General features: G+C 25.3%; 3 protein-coding genes across 9 annotated transcripts; 2 read left to right on the top strand and 1 right to left on the bottom strand.

The window, feature by feature from the left end:
* Positions 1-1541: 1541 nt before the first annotated feature.
* Positions 1542-11428, top strand: LOC132921495 (myelin expression factor 2). Of its 6 annotated transcripts, none has more exons than XM_060984573.1 (12): positions 1542-1698; positions 1932-2089; positions 3179-3333; positions 3396-3656; positions 3721-3874; positions 3958-4107; positions 4957-5091; positions 5150-5281; positions 6378-6476; positions 6591-6788; positions 7655-7718; positions 11183-11428. In XM_060984573.1, the coding sequence occupies exons 2-11, from the start codon at positions 1951-1953 to the stop codon at positions 7708-7710; spliced, it is 1479 nt and encodes a 492-aa protein (XP_060840556.1). In that variant the 5' UTR covers positions 1542-1698; positions 1932-1950; the 3' UTR covers positions 7711-7718; positions 11183-11428. The 6 variants fall into 6 exon arrangements, with proteins under 6 accessions (XP_060840556.1, XP_060840549.1, XP_060840541.1 ...); XM_060984566.1 differs by lacking the exon at positions 11183-11428 and adding an exon at positions 9079-9923; XM_060984558.1 differs by lacking the exon at positions 11183-11428 and adding an exon at positions 7912-8140.
* Positions 10233-13821, top strand: LOC132921544 (uncharacterized). Its single transcript, XM_060984619.1, has 5 exons — positions 10233-10625; positions 11149-11427; positions 11487-11558; positions 11621-11710; positions 13610-13821. The coding sequence occupies exons 1-5, from the start codon at positions 10302-10304 to the stop codon at positions 13667-13669; spliced, it is 825 nt and encodes a 274-aa protein (XP_060840602.1). The 5' UTR covers positions 10233-10301; the 3' UTR covers positions 13670-13821.
* A 647-nt stretch (positions 13822-14468) lies between these two features.
* On the bottom strand, positions 14469-17004 carry LOC132921530 (uncharacterized). 2 transcript variants are annotated; one of them, XM_060984601.1, is made up of 3 exons: positions 16775-17004; positions 16238-16399; positions 14469-15378 (listed from the first exon to the last, which is right to left on the bottom strand). In XM_060984601.1, exons 1-3 carry the CDS (start codon positions 16791-16793, stop codon positions 14753-14755), a joined length of 807 nt encoding a protein of 268 aa, XP_060840584.1. In that variant the 5' UTR covers positions 16794-17004; the 3' UTR covers positions 14469-14752. The 2 variants fall into 2 exon arrangements, with proteins under 2 accessions (XP_060840584.1, XP_060840592.1); XM_060984609.1 differs by lacking the exon at positions 16775-17004 and adding an exon at positions 16608-16743.
* Positions 17005-17414: the final 410 nt, after the last annotated feature.

The raw sequence follows: 17414 nt of genomic DNA, 5'->3' as shown, positions 1-17414 counted from the left end.
AACATACAATGAATTTTATTTTATTTATAAACACGTCAATCTAAACAAAAGATGAGCGAGTGGGTATCGCTTTGCTGTATATAGTAGAGATGGTGAGTAGGTCACTGGTCACTATATTATTATAATGGTTGTGTTAAATTTGAATGCAATGTCAGGTAACATTGTATATTTGTATACGAAAAACCATTCTGAACGGAGATGATTTGTCAGTCAATGATAATTAGTATAGGATATATCATATTATATTATTACCTATATTTAAATTGTATAATATTATATCGTTATTTTGCGTAAAAAATTTCATAGTTCATATGCTCATAAAATTTTGAAGAAAAATTTATGGATAACCTTGTATTGGGTTGTTTAACCTTAGGTATAAATCAAAAACATTTTATGAATTTTCAACTTCAAAATTCCTTGCAAATTTTCGCAATTTTGATATATTTCGTAAACATTTGAACTTTAAATGCTTATAAACAAAAATTGTGACTAATGATTTTTGATTTTACTACGATAAGTACAACTTATAATAAACCTTGTATTAAATTTTAAAGATTTTTTGGATAGCCAATTTTTTTTTATAGTTATTTCAAAAAACAACTTAGAAAAGTCGAAAATTTCAATTGTCTATAAGTAGCTTAAAAAAATTTAATCGTAATTAGATAACGCTAATATAAACATTTTGTGAAAATTTCAAGTATTTACAATGGTTCGTTTTTGAATTACAGCAAAATCAAAAAATCGATTTTGTCGAAAAGTGGTTATGCGTAAAAATTCCCGTTTTTCCGTTATTTTTTCACGGTTTTTCCTGACGCTTTTAAAATCGACTGGCAATTTTTGACCCCTCAAAGTACCAACTATGAATTTTCCTTTTCAAAGAGGGACTGAAGTTAAAAATCAAAGCATTATTACTACTCCAAAACGTGATGACAGACACAAAAATAAATTAAAAAAAACACATTACACATCATATAGTAGATGAATATAGTAGTTGTATATAAATGAGTAAATTCAATAAAATTGCAATAAAAATTCTAAAATTGCAAAAATTGCACTTAAAACTTTTAGATTTTATAGTTCGAATATACATGACACGCATTTAAAACGTACTTACTTATAGCAATATATTGAAACAGTAGAGAAAAGACGCAAATGCAACAATATCTGTGCCCTATATTGATTACATATTTACATATATTAAAAAAATTCACACTCAAGTAATACTTACAAATTAAATAAATATAGAATACCTATAGAATATTTTATAATATTCTTACTTTATTAGTTAAATAAAGTGAAAAGTGCGCCATTATACCTCACATTTTTGTGGACGAAATTTACCTACTCCGATTATATGTATATATAAACTAGTAACCTTCTAGTTTTTTTATTTGGTCTATTAATACACATTATTTTATATTATTTATAAGTATGTAGTTATTTTTTAAATTTTAAATTATTCCCGCTCTTATATACCGTGGTAGTATTGATAACCATTGTATACCAAACTTAAAATTTAAAGTGACGCACTGACGCTTGGTGAATGACTGTGGTGTTGCCGTAGAACAAGACCTTATAACCATTATTATGTTATTACTATCGTCTGTCTGTTCATTCTGTTCCTTTTAAGTTGTAGATGTATTAGTGTTTTTCATCCGGGTCTGATCCTTGTTTTTGTTTAATTTATGTACTACCTTTGTAAGTATTATCCAGTAGCTTATATTTTGTATTTTTGTCTATTCAGGTGATTACATTTACTTCGCAACTATTTAATCAGTTAACTGTATTTGTTCATTTTAAATACTTCGCAGTATTTTGTTCTATACTTTCATGTTAGATTTGGTTAATATAAAGAATTTATCCAGCACAAGTTTATTGCATGAATTTGAATCAAATAGTCGGTATAAATATTAATGCATTTATTTTCATAGGTAAATTATTTCAGTAAAAATGAGATTGGGCGATAGAAATCGTGATAGAAGTCGCAGTCCACTTAGATCTCGGAAAAGTGGATGTAAGAAAGTATTTGTGTCGAACATACCATATGAATTCAAATGGAAGGAGCTAAAAGAGTTGTTCAAAAAAGAAGGTATATATATTTTTTTAATGAAATAATAAAAACTACTAGGTTAATTATTTAACTTTAGAATAAAATCATAATATTATAAATAATTTAATAAACTTTGTATTATGACTGCTGCGGTGGATTTATTAAAAAAGGGCCAGTCTGTAAATAGTACAAATAGTCTAATAAAATAACTATTAACGCAACATTTTTGTTTTTTATTAAATTTATTTTCAGTTAAATGACCTTAATCAATTTATATTTTATAATTAATTATACAGTAAAATCCGTTACAACAAACTCCAGAGGACCGAATTTTTTTTTCGTTATAACGGAAATTTTGTTGTAACGAAAATTTGTATAAGATCTTTATAAGCCCTGATTTTCAGCAGGGGACTTCTATGACTTTCATTGTAACGGGAATTTACTGTATTACAAGAACTACAAATTAATTAGATATATTTATAAAATTCATAGTCAACATTTTTATCATATAGCTTTGTTTTCTTTAAAATAGTAGTATTAAAAAAGAATTTTCAGAAAACAAGAAAACAACATGCAAAAATGATTAAACATTTTTTTTATAAATGTAGTTATAAAGCTATTCCTTACTTTAAGTTATCTATAATTAATAATAATATTAAAACTTATAGATGATGATGATGTATGCATTAAAAATAAATAAATGTGTATTGACTGCCAATACATGTTTGAGATATAGTTATTAATTATTATCACTGTTGACGCAAATATGACACATCCTTAGATTTATTAGAAAAAATCATATTGTATCGTGTTTTTCATATACCTCGTTAAAAAAAAAGTATTTAAGAGCTTATTCTGGGGCTCATATATCCAAAAGCTCAAAGTGGTGAAGTCCATATTTACTAATTTAGTAGTGTCTTTAGCACAACTAGAGTCAACATCGTGCAAATTCTAAAATCGATATTTATAGAGCCTCAGAATAATAGCTTCCTTCGTCCTATGGTATTTTCAAATTAACTTAAAATATGAGAAATTAACCTTTAGTGCCTAAAATAAGATCTAATTTAGATAAAACTTAATTAAATTTAATTGGCTATATAATAAAATGTATTGATTTTTTTGTTGTAGTTGGAGATGTGTCTTTTGTAGTTGTATATTCAGATGAAAAAGACAAATCTAGAGGTTGTGGTACAGTTGAGTTTGACAGAGCAGATTCAGCTCAAAGGGCGATCGACAAAATGCATCGTTTTGATATAAATGGGAGAAAATTAGTAGTTAAAGAGGTATTTATTAGAAAAAATTATATTATAATATCAAATTAATTGTATTTTTTAATTTGTTGTAGGATGATATTGAAAGAGATAAGAGTGGACGTCCACTACCAAATGGACCTCGCAGTAGTGGTGGTGGTGGCGGTGGTGGGGGCGGTGGTGGAGGTGGTGGCGGCGGCGGCGGTGGTGGTAATATCCCAACTAGCATCAGAAGTGCTAGTAGAATGCCTGTATCAGATGATTTTCAATGGGATAATACGTATGGACTATCACCACAATTTTTAGAATCACTCAATATTCGTGGGCCACTCATCAATCGAATTTTTGTCGCCAATGTAAGTTAAAAAAATTCTTCAAAATATTTTAAATGTTTAATTTGATGTTTTAATTTTTATTTAGCTTGATTACAAAGTTGACGAAAAAAAATTAAAAGAGGTATTTAAACTTGCTGGACGTGTATTAGAAGTTGAAATATTTTCAGATAAAGAAGGAAAAAGTAAAGGATATGGGGTAGTTGAATATAATCATCCAGTTGAAGCAGTTCAAGCTATTTGTATCCTTTGATAGTCTTTATGTTTAACTTTTTTACTTTTAATGAGTAATTATGTTTCAATATTTCTTAACAATTACCAATAGCTATGTTCAACAATCAATTTTTATTTGAACGTCCAATGTCTATACGTCTTGATCGTACAGATAAAGACCCATTAGCAAGACTTCCCGAAGGCTTGAAATCAATAGGAATGGGTTTAGGTGCAGGTGGAGCACCATTGCACGATGTTGAAAGTATGTTTTGATAAATTTAAATTGTAAGAAATAATTATTTTTAGTTAAAAACTATTTAAAAGATAAATTAATTTTTCTCTTAAAATTTAATTAAATTAAATGTTAGTGTGTGGTATAAATAATAATTATTAATACTAAATTAAAATGTGAACAATACATTTTTATGTTCACCACATATGTATGTTTAAATTTTTTTTAAAAAAATACTTTTTACATTTTATATATGCTTAGACTGGAATAAGAAAATAACCAGTTATGCACGATGGGCAGGGGAAAAACAATTTTCAAGGTTGCCTAAATGTTGCTACTAATGTCCATGTCATGAAAACACCATATTTCGAATGTCACTCTCCGTGCAGACAATGGTTCTCATTTTATTGTGACCCCCTATTACAGTCTGTAAGGCAGCGCATAACTATTTATTGTACAATTTTAAATTATATTGTTTGATAACCACTAAACAAATAGTTCTCCAATTTTTGTGATGAGGACTACAGTAATATAGAGCAATCAAATATCAGCTGCACAATACAACTATCACCTGGTCACCTTATTCCAGTCTGGGTATACTTATTTTCCCTTTCAGTATAATTTATATATTTCAGGTTAAAATTTAAAAAAAAAAATGCATCACTGAAATAAATAAAACAATTTTGATTAATAGTTTATATTTGGGGGGGAGAGGAGGACAGAGTTCCATATTATTAAGATCTAACTAAGTGATTGATATTAAATAAATATATAATATAAATTTGTTAATTTATTCAATACTCTATTGTGTTTCGAGTATCATTTTGATAAACATTTAACTTAATTTTTGTAATTAACTCAGATATTTATTTTTTACAGGAAATCTCCCATCAAATAATACTTCACCTAACCAATCTCAGTCATTATCTACGCCTGTCAATACATCTGCTTTAGCTGTATTAAGTGGATTGAGTGCTGATAGATTAGGTATTGAGACTCAGAATCGACGTTCTCGTAAGTAATTCAAGAAATTTTAATTTATAGATTTTAAATGTGTTTTGGTTTTATTAAGTTGGTGGAGTTAACGGACTGGGAAATTTAAGTGCTAGTGATTTGGGCATTGGAACAAGTCTAGGGGCTGCTTTTGGATCTGGTATGAATACTAGTGGAGCTGGATCGATGAATAGTTCTTCACTACATCAAAGTAATTTATTTTAATTTCATATATATTTATATATATATATGTGTGTGTGTATATATATTATAGATATTTAAAAATACTAAATTATTTTTAGAGTTATTTTAAAATGTTTAGTAGTTTACCATAAATTTTACTGTTTAAATATGTATTAGTATTTTACTTCATTGATACTTGTAAACGTATTATTTATTATGATAATCAACTTGGGGTTTATTTATTCATCGCATTGTTTGCCTTTTACATATTAATTTTAGAATTTATTTTTGTATTATGTTGGTAGAAATGGTTATCAAATTTGATGACCTTAATATGTTTTTCATTACCAAATCAACTTCGATTTCATATTATTAACAATAAGCAAAAATACAATTGCATTATTATGATTTTAGATTTGAATGGAGTGGCAAATGTATAGATTTTACAATGTTTTTTTTTAATCTATCACTTTGTTGCTTTGAAGCAGTTAAGAAATATTCTTCATTTTTTTCAACTTTATGGGTGGTCTATGTTAGCTAATTGAATCTAGTTGATATTTTGGGGTTTCAAAAGTAAATTAACCCTAGTAATTTTGAAAATAACCAAAATGAAAATACTGATAACATATTAACGTTCATTTGTTATTAATATATTTACTATTTACTATTTTAACTAATTAAGAATTGTAAGACAATTTCCCTAATTAAATTTATATATTTCAAAACAATATAGAAAAATAAGGCCAATGGGTGGGGGGGGAAGGAGGATATTTATTTTCAAATGCAATGTTTTCAACTAAAATTATTTCAATCTAATTATTAATTGTAAAATAAATTACTATAATAGCAATATAAATATATTTAAATTTAGTTAGTAATGTAAGCTGATAAACTGTCAGCTCAAAATCTCAATGATTTGTCGTTGAATTAAAATTTAACATATACATTACAATGACTTATTTAAAGACAAGGTAAACTCTACACCTATTGTAAGACTATAAATGATAACTATTACCTACCTTCTCCTCTTTTTGTTTTGTTTTAATTTGTTAATTATTTACATATATAGCTTTATAATACATATGTTTATATAAATGTTTTAATTTGGTGAATATTTATTTTAGATTCACTTGGTGGTCGTGATTATGATTCTTTATCACTTGGTGTACGAAATTCAAGTAGCGGCGGTGGTGCTTTTGCTGCAGACTTTAGATCCGGATTGGGTAATTATTTGTTCTTTAAACTTTTGTACAAATTTTAATTTAGTCAGTTTTATTGAGGAATCCAATTGCTGACGTTCCATTATTAATTAATCTTAAAATGACTATTATTTGTAGGTGGAGGTGATATGCATATGGGTATGGGTCCAAAAAAATCTGACACAATCATGGTAAAAAATTTACCATCAAATACAACATGGCAAAGCTTAAAGGATTACTTCCGTGACTGTGGAGACATAAAATTTTCTGAAGTTGGAAGTAAGGGATTTGGAATTATTCGATTTGCATCTGAATGGGATGCTGAAAGAGCAATAAGTATCCTTTTTATTTAAAATGATTTTATAACAATTTATGTATCGAATATGTAGATATTTTAGTTTATAGATGTATAAAGTTATACATTTTTTGTTATGACAAAATGACAATTCTTTTTTAATATTATTGATAGTTTATAGGTAAATCTTTTAGGAATCACATATTATCCATTTGCAATTTTTATCATAATACAGTAAAATTCGCTTATTACAATGCCATATATAACGATATTTCGTGTAAAACGATTCCAAGCAATGTATTTGGTTGGTTTTATGTTATGTGTAGTACTTTTATTCGTATATAATGATATCGGTTATAACGATAATCCGTATATAGCAATGTTATTTTGAAACAAAAATTGGTTTTTATAATCGTCTATAGGTAACAATTAATAATACATGTAGTAAATTTGATTTTGTGATGTTCTTTTGACCAATGAAGAAGAAACTGTCAAGTCTATTTTGAATACAAATGATGAAAGTGAACAAGCTGATGACGAGATCGAAGAAATCGTGTTTAAAGTACCATACCATCTATTTCGGTAATGTATTTTTATATTGATCAGGTGTGTACTTTTGTTTCGGTAAACAGTGATATATATATATGCTAGAAGCATCAATGGCATTAAACAACTATTTATAATCCGGATATACCGAAGTTCGGTTTTAACGATCAGATTCCCTAGGTCCCTTAATGTTTGTTATAAGCGAATTTGACTGTATAAATATGAAACTTACATTTCTGGTATAGTAACCTTATTTGTATTCATTACATAAAAATTATTGATGAATTAAACTTTTATAGTATACACTTGTCAATTTAAATAATAATAAACAATTTAATTTCCTTAACTATAAAATTTTCAGCTTTAAAAAATTTGTCAAGATTTGATGGTCATCTTATTGAAGTAGTATATTTCTAACTACAAGTGTAAGTAACCATTATTATAACTCAAAAATAATACATAATTTTAATAAAAATACTAGTGTAATAATTAATGTATTTAGGCTTATTTAATTCAATATTTATTGTAACATAATTATTGTCTTTTTTTTGTCTACTGAAAATGTAGGCTTAAAATATTTTTCCAATAGGCTAATGACTGTGTGTGTTTGTGTTTTAGACATCAGTACTGTTTAAAAAATAACTCTTGGAGATTATAAGACATCTTATTCTTGGTCTATTTTTATATTTTTTGATTTTACAATGTCTGTGAGTCAATATCTTCTTTTACGATTTCAAGAATTCAGAATAAAATTGAATTAGTTTGTAAAATTGTCTTTTTTTTTCATAGTTTGTATTCTTAGTGGTGTGTGAGAATAAATGACAAGATCAGATTTATGACATTTTAATTGGTTTGTTATTTTTATATTTTGAATTTGTTTTCCTCAACCTGTGTGTTTTACACCTTATTTATATGTCTCACTTTGACATAGCATATTTATTTATCTTATACATTTGATGGTATGTGATGTATATGATTCTATCCTTGAAATTAGAAAAATACAGTTTGTATTCAGAATCAAAATCAATTAAAAATATCTTGAGATGCAACTAAATAATTTTGAAACAAAATTATATGATGTGTTGATTTAACAGAATAAAAGTTTATTTTATTTGACAATACATATTTCAAAGTTCCATAATATATCAACTTCTTAATGCATTTTTCATAGTGTGAAAAATGTATAATTGATTTAATTATATATAATTTGAGTTGAAGTGTATAATATATTTAATATTGATTTATAATGTAATAAAAACAAATATAAGTATGTAGGATAATGGTTCCTAACTCGTGGCCCACGAAGTTATTCTATATGTTACAAATTTTTATAATAAAACAAAATATAAAAAAAAAAAGTAAAATTATTACAAAATACAATTTTTATTAATTTATAAATTCCAAAAATACATTAATAATAAAAATAAAAAATATATTAAAATATTTCATACTTCTTTGTAATGTGTAATTTGAGCTTGTGTTAGTTAACTAATTTAGCGTACTAATCAAATTAATGTGCACCTCAATCTGTAATCTTTTCAATAATCAATAAAAGATAAAAAAACAAGTCTATTATATACCTACATATATATTATATGTCTACTATAGTCTATTCAGAATAAGAGTGGTATTGGGCGGCCGACTTGTGCATATAGACATGGCTTTGTTCTGAAGGTCGTCATGGTGGGAGATGCATCTAATTGTCTACAATGAAAATTGGTCATCTACCGGTACCGCTCTTATTCTGAATAAATTATATGTGTAACAAAGTTATATTTTTTTTAGATTAAGATTGAGATTTTATATTTAGCGGCCCGCTCAAAGATAGTTGCTAACCGAAATGGCCTGATGAGGAATAAAGGTTGGGCATCACTGATATAGGATATTATATTATAATTTTGATAAATATGCTTTTAACTTTTATTATTGATATATAATCTAAAAAAAAAAAAAAATTAAATTGTTAAAATAATAATAATAATAAACATAAATTTGTTAAACTCGTTTTTTTTTAAACTATATTAAATTCCATATTCAGAAAATATATTTTTAAAGTACTTTTATGGCAGAATTTCTTATTTTCCATTGTGCACATAATTATAGTGTTAACCAACATTTTGATAATCATATACTTTTAAAGTACTGATTATGAATAGTTTAATATACAGAATATGAAAGCTAGTGTATACATTAAAAAAAGAACTTACATTTTGTTTTGTTATTGTAAAAGTATAATTAAAAGTGATATGTTTGTTTTACTTATCACCATAATTTACTATTGGAGAATAGTCTTTAGTATTTGTATACTTATACTAGGTATTTTTTTTTATTGTTTTGTATTTGGAACACCCATGGTAATTGAGGTGACCCTATTTTTCAGTCATTGTGCAATTATTATTTATTATTTATGGAATCCAATACTTCATATTGTTAATAATTTTTTTTTTAGAAATAAGGTTTTTTTGAATTCAGAAAAATTATGTTTTTCATATAAGTGAATAATTCATTTATTTTTTGTCATCCTTTTAATTTAAATTTATTATTCTATTATAATATAAGATATTGACAGAAATATAATTGTATGTATTATTTATTGTTTAAAGAAAAACAAATTCTATCTATAAAGTATACTTATCTTTCTATTTCTTTATTGGTAGAATGTAAGTGAATTCAAAAGTTGCACCTTTGTTTATTCAATGCTGTTGTACTATTTTAAATTTAATAATGTTCCGGTTACTATGGTTGATTTTGAGTGATCTACATGCTCGATCATTGCATTTAAATTTTCTAATAGAGTTCAAGTTTTTTTTTATATTAGGCCTTCTTTCACTGTCCTCTAGTTGTATTTTACTGTTTTGGAGTTTAAAACAAGTAAGTTATTATATTATTTTTTTTTTTGTCTCACGGTTCATTTAAGTTTACATGTGTATAAATAAGTTTATTTTCAGAGCAATTTTATTGAAGACTTATTGACAACGATTAAAGCCATTTTGACAACTCTCAGTTTGATGTTGTATTTTTTGTCTTGTGCTTACAACAGGCATAACATACGTTTATGTTATGTAAAATGTTTGGACGTCTTGTCCTACAACAAAAATACATGTTTAAAAATGTCCTCTGTATTTATCATAAGTGGTATACATTTGTTTTGGTTTGTTGTGTTTTTTGTCAACTCAGTGATGACCCAAGAGCCTGCCATCAATCTAGTGCTTCATGCTCAAGATTTTCTCTGTTTCATGTTTGAAATGCAATTTTATGTGATCCTTTTGCTGGTGAAATCATCGCTTGAAATGGTCACTCATAGGATATCCAACTTTTTTCATATGATCAAGGTAGAACGATATTAATCAAAGATAATTTATTTGTTAGTTGTTCATAATTTGTTTGTTAAATCTTGAGTTTAATTGTTAATTGAGTAAGATTGAAACAATTCTCAAGATTTAATAGAATTATGCTAAAAAGTAAACCAGTTGATTAAAATCAATTATGAATTATATTGTTTTTCAAATTATTTATTAATCGATGATTTATATTTGAAAAAAAAGGAACACACAATTTTTTACAAATCTTCACTTATGATCTATTTCTTCAGTTATTTGCGATATAAATAATGATAATTATTAGTAATTATTGTATTTATTTCACAGGTCAACTATGTTTAGTGTGTACAATAAACCACCAACTAAGTAGTATATAGAATTGATATTTAATTTTAAGTCTATTTTTTCTATACCTAAAATTTTAAACATGCCAAACAATTTATTGACATAAACTAATTAACTATAACTTATATGTTATAAGTACATTTAACACTGAATAAACAATATTAGAATATTTTTATTTGTTTACACACAGGAAAACAAAATTGATACAAAACTTATTTTGCCAGATTACTTTGCAAATTGTTTAGAAGATACTAGATTGTTACATATGGAGATATTTGACATGATGGTAAATGTTAATAAAATTTATGGTCTTAATACATTAACCATAATTATTCAATCAAGAATTTTGTTTGCCATTTACTTGTATTCATATATTACAAGTTTTTCATTAATTGAACTTGTAGAAAGTATTGCAACATTTCAAAGAGTTGCATTGCTGTGTTATTGCAGTGAACTAATCAAACGAAATGTTAGTTATAAATAATAGTAATCAAATTATATAATTTTATAAGACTAAATAGTTTTCAGGAAAATATTATTAAAAGTATGGTTAATGAAATGGATACAAATTTATTGCCTGGAGACAATTATAAGCAACAGGTGTGAATTTTTTTTAGATTATAGATATGTTTTATTGATAATTTATTTATTTTTTTCTTTAGAGACTTTTATTTAATCACCAAGTACAAAAATTGAAGTTTGATTTGGATGCTTTAGAAATGTTTCCAATAAATTTAGAAACACTTCTATCTGTAAGTTGAAAATAACTAAAATAGTAAAATTCAATACTTTTAAATACGATAATATTAGAAGGCCAATGTTAATTTACCAGTTTCAAAATTAGGTTTATCAATTTTATTCTATAAAATATAATATATTAACATTTATTTAAATAATCAGCTCCCCCTCCCTTAGACCTGAAATTAGTGTTTTATATCTGGTATTATACAATTATTGACATTGCCGTATTTAAATTTAAAAGTAAGCTTGGTTAATATTTAATTAATTAATAAAAATTAAAAGTTAATATTTTAAAATATTCCTATTTTCTTAACAGTTTCCACAAAAAAAAAAAACATGTAAATGTATTACAATTTCTAGTAACACAGATAAAGAAAAAAATAACAAATAATTGTCTACAAATAGACGAGCCGCCTTCCAAGAGTTAAATTTTAAAGTATTTGCTAAAATGTACTTAGGTATTAGGTTATAAAGGTTATATCATTGAAATCTATATTATGTTATAGACTATGTTGTATTATTCAAGCCCAGATTAAGGGGGACAAGGGACACATCCTTGGGGGCCTATCTTGATCTCCAAAATATATTTTTTTAATGAGTTTAAAATAGTTTAAAAAAAAATATTTTAGCGGGTATAGTAGCTAATTAATAATTATTCAATAAAAATGTTCTAATAAATATTAAATTGATATTCTAATAGTTGATAGCATAGTTATAATTGATATTAGGTATTATTGATCTATTCACATTAGGTACCCATATATAATAATAAAATAATTTTACAAAAAATCATTGCAGAAAGAATTCCCAAATATTTTAATTGCTCTTAAATTATATTTAACTATCCCAGTGGCCAACTGTTTGGCCGAAAGAGCATTTTCCAATTTAATAAGAATAAAAAAATAAATATAGAACAAGCCAGACTCAAGAAAATTTCATCATTAAGGATATTGTACTCAGCAAATTATATTTTGCAATTGATTGATTTCAATGAAACTACAACCATTTGCAAAAGAAAAACATATTAAATTATAATTCTTTTGTAACAAATACAGTGTTTTATATATGTATATAATAAATGATTACATAATTATTAATTTATATAGCATTATATTTATATTTTTTGTATTGTACAAAAGTAAACAAATAATATATAGTCTTTAGAATGTAGTGATACAATTTTTTTGAAGTTAAAGTTTTATGAGGGCCCACTAAGTTTGTGGTATCCTGGAGCCCAATCAATCCTTAATCTGGGCTTGAGACTTGAGTTCAATTAGTTATGTATAATGTGTTCACAATATTAGGTACCACTAAGTATTCCAATTATGTAGTTGGATGACTACCGAATTATCAGATCAGTTTTTAGAGTGCTAAAGTAAACATTTTGTTAAAATGTTTTTATGTTATTTCTACCCTTTCAGTTCATTTATGCACAAACATATTAGTTTTTTCTATTTATTCAGACTATTTAAATTTTGCATTTTAGTAAACAAATGTTTTTTTACGTCTTCTCTATGACTATTACTGTAATGTATATGGTCATTTAATAATATCGGGAATATTTCAAGTATGAAATGTATTTGGTTACAATATCAATTATTTGTAAATTTAAACTTGCTCTAATTTTGCAACCAAAAAAAAATTGTGTTTCTAAATTTATAGAATTAATAAAATAAATTTTATTAAAAACAAAAAATAACATTGCACATTGCAAGATTAACATTTTCTCATAATGTTTACTTTTATATTTTTTATAACTTCTTAAAAAGTCCATTTCCAATTGGTGAACAGATTGTATATATTATTTATATAATTAGAATATAATTATATAATATGTATATGCATAGATATTATCATTTATCTAATGTTTTGATGTATACACACTATAAAGTATTAATTGATTTTTTCAGATATTAATAACTACTGCCAGTTATCTTCTTCTATTCAGCCAATTAAATTTAACTTTATAGAGTTAAGATTAAACTGTATCTTTTTCAAATGTAACTTATTTATATAATCTTATAAATATAATTTGTGTTTATTGATTGTAAAAATAAAAATATTTACAGATTGTACAAATTTTAAATTAAAAAAAAAAATTATTTATTTATTTATTACTAAAAAATGTTTAATTATTTTAATAACCATCTAGTTAGTCTTGTATAAGTAATACATACTTACAGTTAAATAAGTATTATGAAATAGTTATTTAACAAACAAATTAGGAAATAAAATTCTGATTTATTATTGCGATAGCATTTTCTGAACTAAGTCACATGAAATCTCGTTTTTTACTGAATTCATAAATATTCTATTAGAAGAATATGCAAAATAAAAATATCAAACGAAATGTAGGATCAAATTAAAGAAATAATTAACATTTTTTTTTAGAGAAAGATTATTTTTATATTTAGCTGTTTTATGAATATTTACAATTTATATACAATGCCATGGTACAATTGTACATATATATCAATTTATGGATATAATTATAATGTAGTTTTAAATTACATACATAGGAAATTGCTATTATAACCAGAGAGTAAGAAATAAATGAATGATTGGGTAATATTAGTATATACTATTAATTATTAAATTGGAAGGCAATAATAATATGATTATTATTTATGGTGATCATAATATATATTTATATATATTGGTTGCTATATAGTACCAATAGTACCTATAATTGTTATTAAAGTATAAATATACAATTATTTTATTTGTTGCAAGGATCAAGTCTAATTTAAATTTTTATAATAAAATAAATAGAATATAAAACAATATATATATATTATGTATATTATGTATAATAAACTAATTACAATTGAATATACTATTGGTATTGCATAGTAATGTATACATTAAATATAATAAATTATTAATTGTTTATTTTTATTATTACCCAAATACAATAAAACCGTATATAAAAAAAAAAATAATAACAATCAACTATACAAGAGCATCTATAACTATGGATTATTTAACATAGGTAATTAAAATTGGTTTATCAAACTAAATTTTAAAAATTTTAAATACCAGTCATTAATTTACTAAAACAAAACCATAAGAAATTTTTTTGATACCTTCCATAATAAGATCACTAATATAAAAATTCCAATAACAAATATGAACTTGATTAACAAAATTTCTGTAGGAACTTTAACTTCTTTTACTAATTTATTATTTAACAAATATACCATTTTACTTTCTTTTAATAATCTAAGTTTGGTTTCATCATCTAATTTTTCTGCCAAAGCGTTCATTTCATTCCGTAGTTGATTCTTTGCTTCTCTTACATTAATATCAAAGTAAAATGCTTCAGATCCTTTTCCGTCTGAGAAAGCCATTCTTTGTTTAGCCATCAGTATTTGTCCACCAGATAAAATGCCCATATACATATGATATATAAATGGTGATAGTAGTACGTGATTTTCATTTTCTAAACATAATAAGTAGTTGGAATATTCAGCCATGGCTTTAGTTATTCCAGATGGCCATTTTTCTCCTAAATAGTGTCGCAAGCTGCTTTCAAATGGTTGTGTACGTAATAAACCATTAATTTGTCCAAATTTATGTAAATTATAATTTTCTTCCTTTTTCATTGCAATCTCTAGATACTGATATACAACGTAAAATCGTCGTAATCCTTCTACCCATACTTTGCTATCTGTCATACCTGAAATGTACAATCATAATTTGTAGTTATTTATAAAGGAGATTTTATCTTAATTTCTAGAAAATGTTTTAAGTAAATAGAATCAAATAATAGAATAAATTATCAAGATGGGTTAGTGACAGTTAAGGATATTATAAGTAAGAGAAAATACATTCACATAAATTATTAGTAGCATTTTAAATTTTAAACTGAAGTAATAGAGATAGTTTCAAATTAATAATGGTTATAAATCTTTGAAAATATTTCATCATGTTTTAAATTAAATCTTTAAAGCCAATATTTTTTCATATAATAACCTCTCATAAATTTGATGATGATGGGCACTTATGAGATCTTATATTAAAATTAACCAAAAACTATTCTACTCAGTAACAATTTACAGTGTTCTACAAGTTTGGCACCCTCTCAATCAGTCTTAATGGCTGAGACAATCCACTATTTCTGATACTCATATCCATAAAACCCAAACATTTGTCACACTTAGTATGTATTTTGTGTTTAGTATTAGGCCAACCTATTATGCAATTATAAAGTAATTTTAACAAAGTTGTAGACTGGTGACTTATAAATGAGTGAATTAAAATGTTTAATAGCATTAAAAATTAATATTGGCAGAGTCCAACAAAGCAGTAATAATATAGTGTTTGTGTTTTTAAAAACCATTTAGAATGTCTTGTTTGTTGGAAAATTCTAGATTTTATTTTAGTAAAATATTAGAACAGGTATTAATAAGAATATTTTAATTTTAAATTAGCTAAATGTATTTATTTGTTCTAGAAGAAATTCATAATAAAACAATATAACTGTACCAATATAAATTTTAATTAATTATATAGCAATTAAAAACTAAATGTATTACCGATGGTCATTTTTGCATTAATTAAGGCATCACTAATTCGATGTTCTTTTCTTGTAGCCTTTCTCATTCGCTCAGTAAACTTGATTTCTTCAGTTGCTAAAGATGGCGGATTTTTATTATTTTCATTATTTTCCACTTCAGTTGACATAATTATCAAATTGTCTATTTTATAATAAAGATTGGGTTAAGTTAAAACAGTAATACTAAATTCAAAATTAAAAACAAATTGTACTTCATTACTAATATTAGGAATTAGAATTGTTTAGATGATATCACAAATTCATAACATAGACACAGTCACACGGAAATACAGAATCAGTTCTGTGATAATAATAAATTATTATAGTTACACAGAATAAATTAATATTACCTAAAGAATAAATAAAATGTATTTTGTGCTATAATCATAGATATAGATATTGCTGTTGCTATAATCATAAATAATATATATTATGTAAGCACAGACCACTGACTGACTATGAGACTAAAATACATGGATTGCTAAAATATCAGTAATAAATAATAATATTATCATACTTATTGTGGCGACCCACATATGTTGTTATCGTGTTGTTAACGGTAGCACAGCGAACGTTCCTTTTTCCTCCATGATACGGCTGGACCCAATCTGCCGTTTTCTTTTCGTACCAGTTCCTACTCGTTTACCATTCGCTGCGCACCGTCGTTCTCTTATTTTAGTTTAGCAATACCGTTACACTTATTGTTTTATTTGTTTTGTTAACATTGTAATAAATTAATATTTTGTTATTTTTGGGCTTTAATAAACTCAAGAAACGTTATTACATAATTGTTTGCTTAATTAAATTATTGGTTTATCATAGTCGACCTTAGGACACTAAGATAACCCAAATTATTGTAGATAATATACTATCATTACTATCTAAAGTCTATCTTTATATTGTTTAGATGTAGATAACATAATATCTTCTCTACACTACTTTGTAGTGTATTCGTCGTAGGACTACCGACTAGGACAGGTAGTTTAGCCGTTTAGGTTCCTCATAGCACAGTGCCACAGTCGCATCTCACATAGACAATAGAAGATATAAATATTTACAAATGTCATATTACTCATATTATATAGGTTGACTGAAGCAAAGTGCGCATGTATTTGTGACTCCTTAAATTTTAAGTTCTCATAATTCATCAATAACTT

Source organism: Rhopalosiphum padi, chromosome 1, assembly GCF_020882245.1.
Source record: "Rhopalosiphum padi isolate XX-2018 chromosome 1, ASM2088224v1, whole genome shotgun sequence".
NCBI classification, from domain to species: Eukaryota; Metazoa; Arthropoda; class Insecta; order Hemiptera; family Aphididae; genus Rhopalosiphum; species Rhopalosiphum padi.
This window is presented reverse-complemented; position numbering and strand designations above follow the sequence as displayed.